General features: G+C 41.3%; 1 protein-coding gene across 1 annotated transcript in view; it reads right to left on the bottom strand.

Annotated features, from left to right (window-relative positions):
* Window positions 1-2393, bottom strand: part of exoc3l2a (exocyst complex component 3-like 2a) — an 8016-nt gene that overhangs the window by 3198 nt on the left and 2425 nt on the right. Inside the window, exons 4-11 of the mRNA XM_020613552.1 lie at window positions 2122-2386; window positions 1899-2013; window positions 1707-1817; window positions 1495-1595; window positions 1066-1176; window positions 816-951; window positions 121-243; window positions 1-25 (exon numbers count right to left, since the gene is read on the bottom strand). Of these exons, the coding sequence (XP_020469208.1) occupies window positions 1-25; window positions 121-243; window positions 816-951; window positions 1066-1176; window positions 1495-1595; window positions 1707-1817; window positions 1899-2013; window positions 2122-2386 (987 nt within the window). The remainder of the gene's footprint in view (window positions 26-120; window positions 244-815; window positions 952-1065; window positions 1177-1494; window positions 1596-1706; window positions 1818-1898; window positions 2014-2121; window positions 2387-2393) is intronic.

The raw sequence follows: 2393 nt of genomic DNA on the forward strand, positions 1-2393 counted from the left end.
GCCGGTGGACCTCGCCCACCAGTGTCTGTCAGTCATTCAAAACATGAAACACACACGTGACAATGTATAGTTTATTTAAACATGTTAAACAGTCCCTCTGGTTGATCCCACAGGTTTTACCTGATATGGTGGCGAGTCCATCCTTCTGAACTTCTTGAAGTGTTGTTTAATGCAGGCTTCAATGGCTTCGAAGGCCTCTGTGTTGTTCAGCCATTTTCTTTTGATCAGTTTGTCAAAGAAAGGCTAGAACAACAGACCAAGTTCTGATTAACACAGTGCACAAACAAACTACATTTAGTGCAGGTTTGAGAACATGCATTTTTTAATACTTCACACCTCTGCTCCGGCACTTCTCAGAGAGAAATACTGGACATTTTACTGCACTACATTTAGCTAACAGCTGTAGTTACTAGTTATTTTGCTGACTAAAATTTTACATTCAAAACATATGATCATTTCATAAAATATGAAAGACATTTTCCTGTTTACATGTTAATGGGTCAGTAATATTAATCAAATATGAACATTTGCAGCACAATAACTATACAGATGTCTTCCTTCTGCATAATAAGTGTATATTTGTCCATGAACAAATGAAGTACATTTACATCATGGTTTTGAGAAGGTGAGTCCAAATGTGAAAACTTGATTGGGTGTTTTTCACTATTATGCACTAAGAAAACACGAAGAAATGTTTTTAGGTAATGGAAGTTCTCCAGCATGGCCATGTACAGTCACAGAGGCCATCATGAGAGTTTTGTTAAAGGGAAGCAAGCCGTGAAGAGTGAAAAGAGACTTGTTAATGCCTTCCTCACCCTGATGTGCTCGAACAGTCTGTTAGTCAGCACCCTCACTGACTGATTGATGATCTTGTCCAGGGACAAGTTGGCTTTCTGTGCCGACTCCTCGCTGCCCTGTGGGTCACACTGCCTGCAGCGCTCCACAAAGGCTCTACAGGACAGACAGGAGATATGAAGATGCCCTTTTAGCAAATTGCCACAATCCTCCTCCAAGAAAGTTGTATAAATGTTCATCTAGTTAGTGTTGCCATTGTTGCTTGTGTACCTGAGAGGGGGGCAGCAGTTGACCAGGGCTATAGTCTTGGAAACATAGCCATCACCTCGGTCTCCAAATTCTGCCTGAGTCTCATGAAACATCTCCACTTTCCTCTGGAAACTGAACACATTAAGGTTTTATGAGAACCTACTGAATGCAGATAAGAAATTTGTCTTGTCATGTAGAAACACTGGGGCTTGTATTCAAGATATCCTTAAATAAATAAATAAAAAACACACCATATTTAGTAAATTTGCTTTTTTAAATAAAGAGTACCAAATTCGGTATTACTCTACTCTACACCTGACTTGAATGTATTTTGTTTTTGCCAACTCCATATCATGTGATTTAAATCTGATTTACAAGTCTTGGTAGAATCTACCTCTTTTATGAAGAATCTTTCTCTGACCTTACTCCTTTCTGATAACATGAACTCACTTGTAGAGAAAGTCAGCCAGGCCAGTGAGACTACAGCGAGCCACTCTTGCCCCCAGAAAATGGTTCACAGCTGTGGATCTGTCCAAATCTACCTTTAGTCTCTGCAATTGTCAAAGACATGAGTAATATTAGCTTATGTTTGTAGTACATATTTAAAATAACTTTAAGTTTCCAGGATTTTTTTATATTGAAAATGATGTGTGACAATGTACCTGGATGACAGCGCGTGCTAGGTGCGACTGATACTCCTCTATGTGCAGAGTCTGGGCCCACCGCCTCTCCTCTTCATCCAGAACCTGAATCAGCTCTGTTGTCACATTCTCCTAGAAATCACAGCAAACATTAACATGTGTCCACTATCCAGATTGTTTAAAGAACAGACATGGAAAAATAAAATTTCTTACCTTGACAATATTGATGCAGTCTTGTTCCAGCCTGTCCACTGTGTCTTGAAGCAAAATGGGTTCCAATGGGGCATAGTTGATCGGTGTGGTTGTGCCAATGGTTCCTAGAACATCCCTGATGGGAAGTGATGAATTATCACTAAAGAAGTTCAACTTTCACCTTTATATAACAGCTCAATATGTTGCTGTTACATGTAAGCTTCAGAGTCACTGTCTACTCTACCTGTTATAGATGTTGAAGAACCAGTCCAGCAGCGAGTAGACATCTGTAATCTGCAGTGGGCCACTGGTAATAGTCTGAAGACGTTTGGCCACAGCTCTATGGTAACTTTCCACATACACCTGGAAGGCAGCAAACTCCTCTGGATAAATGGACACAGCGTTCCTCCTTGCTGCATCCAGGTCATCCACCATCCGACTCCTCAGGCGCTCCAGGTATGAGGCCAGCTGGCCCGCCTGTGTGTCCACCTGAAGTGGCAGGGGCCAGTCTTGCGA

The sequence above is a fragment of the Monopterus albus genome, unplaced genomic scaffold (genome assembly GCF_001952655.1).
Source record: "Monopterus albus unplaced genomic scaffold, M_albus_1.0 scaffold134.1, whole genome shotgun sequence".
Taxonomy (NCBI): Eukaryota; Metazoa; Chordata; class Actinopteri; order Synbranchiformes; family Synbranchidae; genus Monopterus; species Monopterus albus.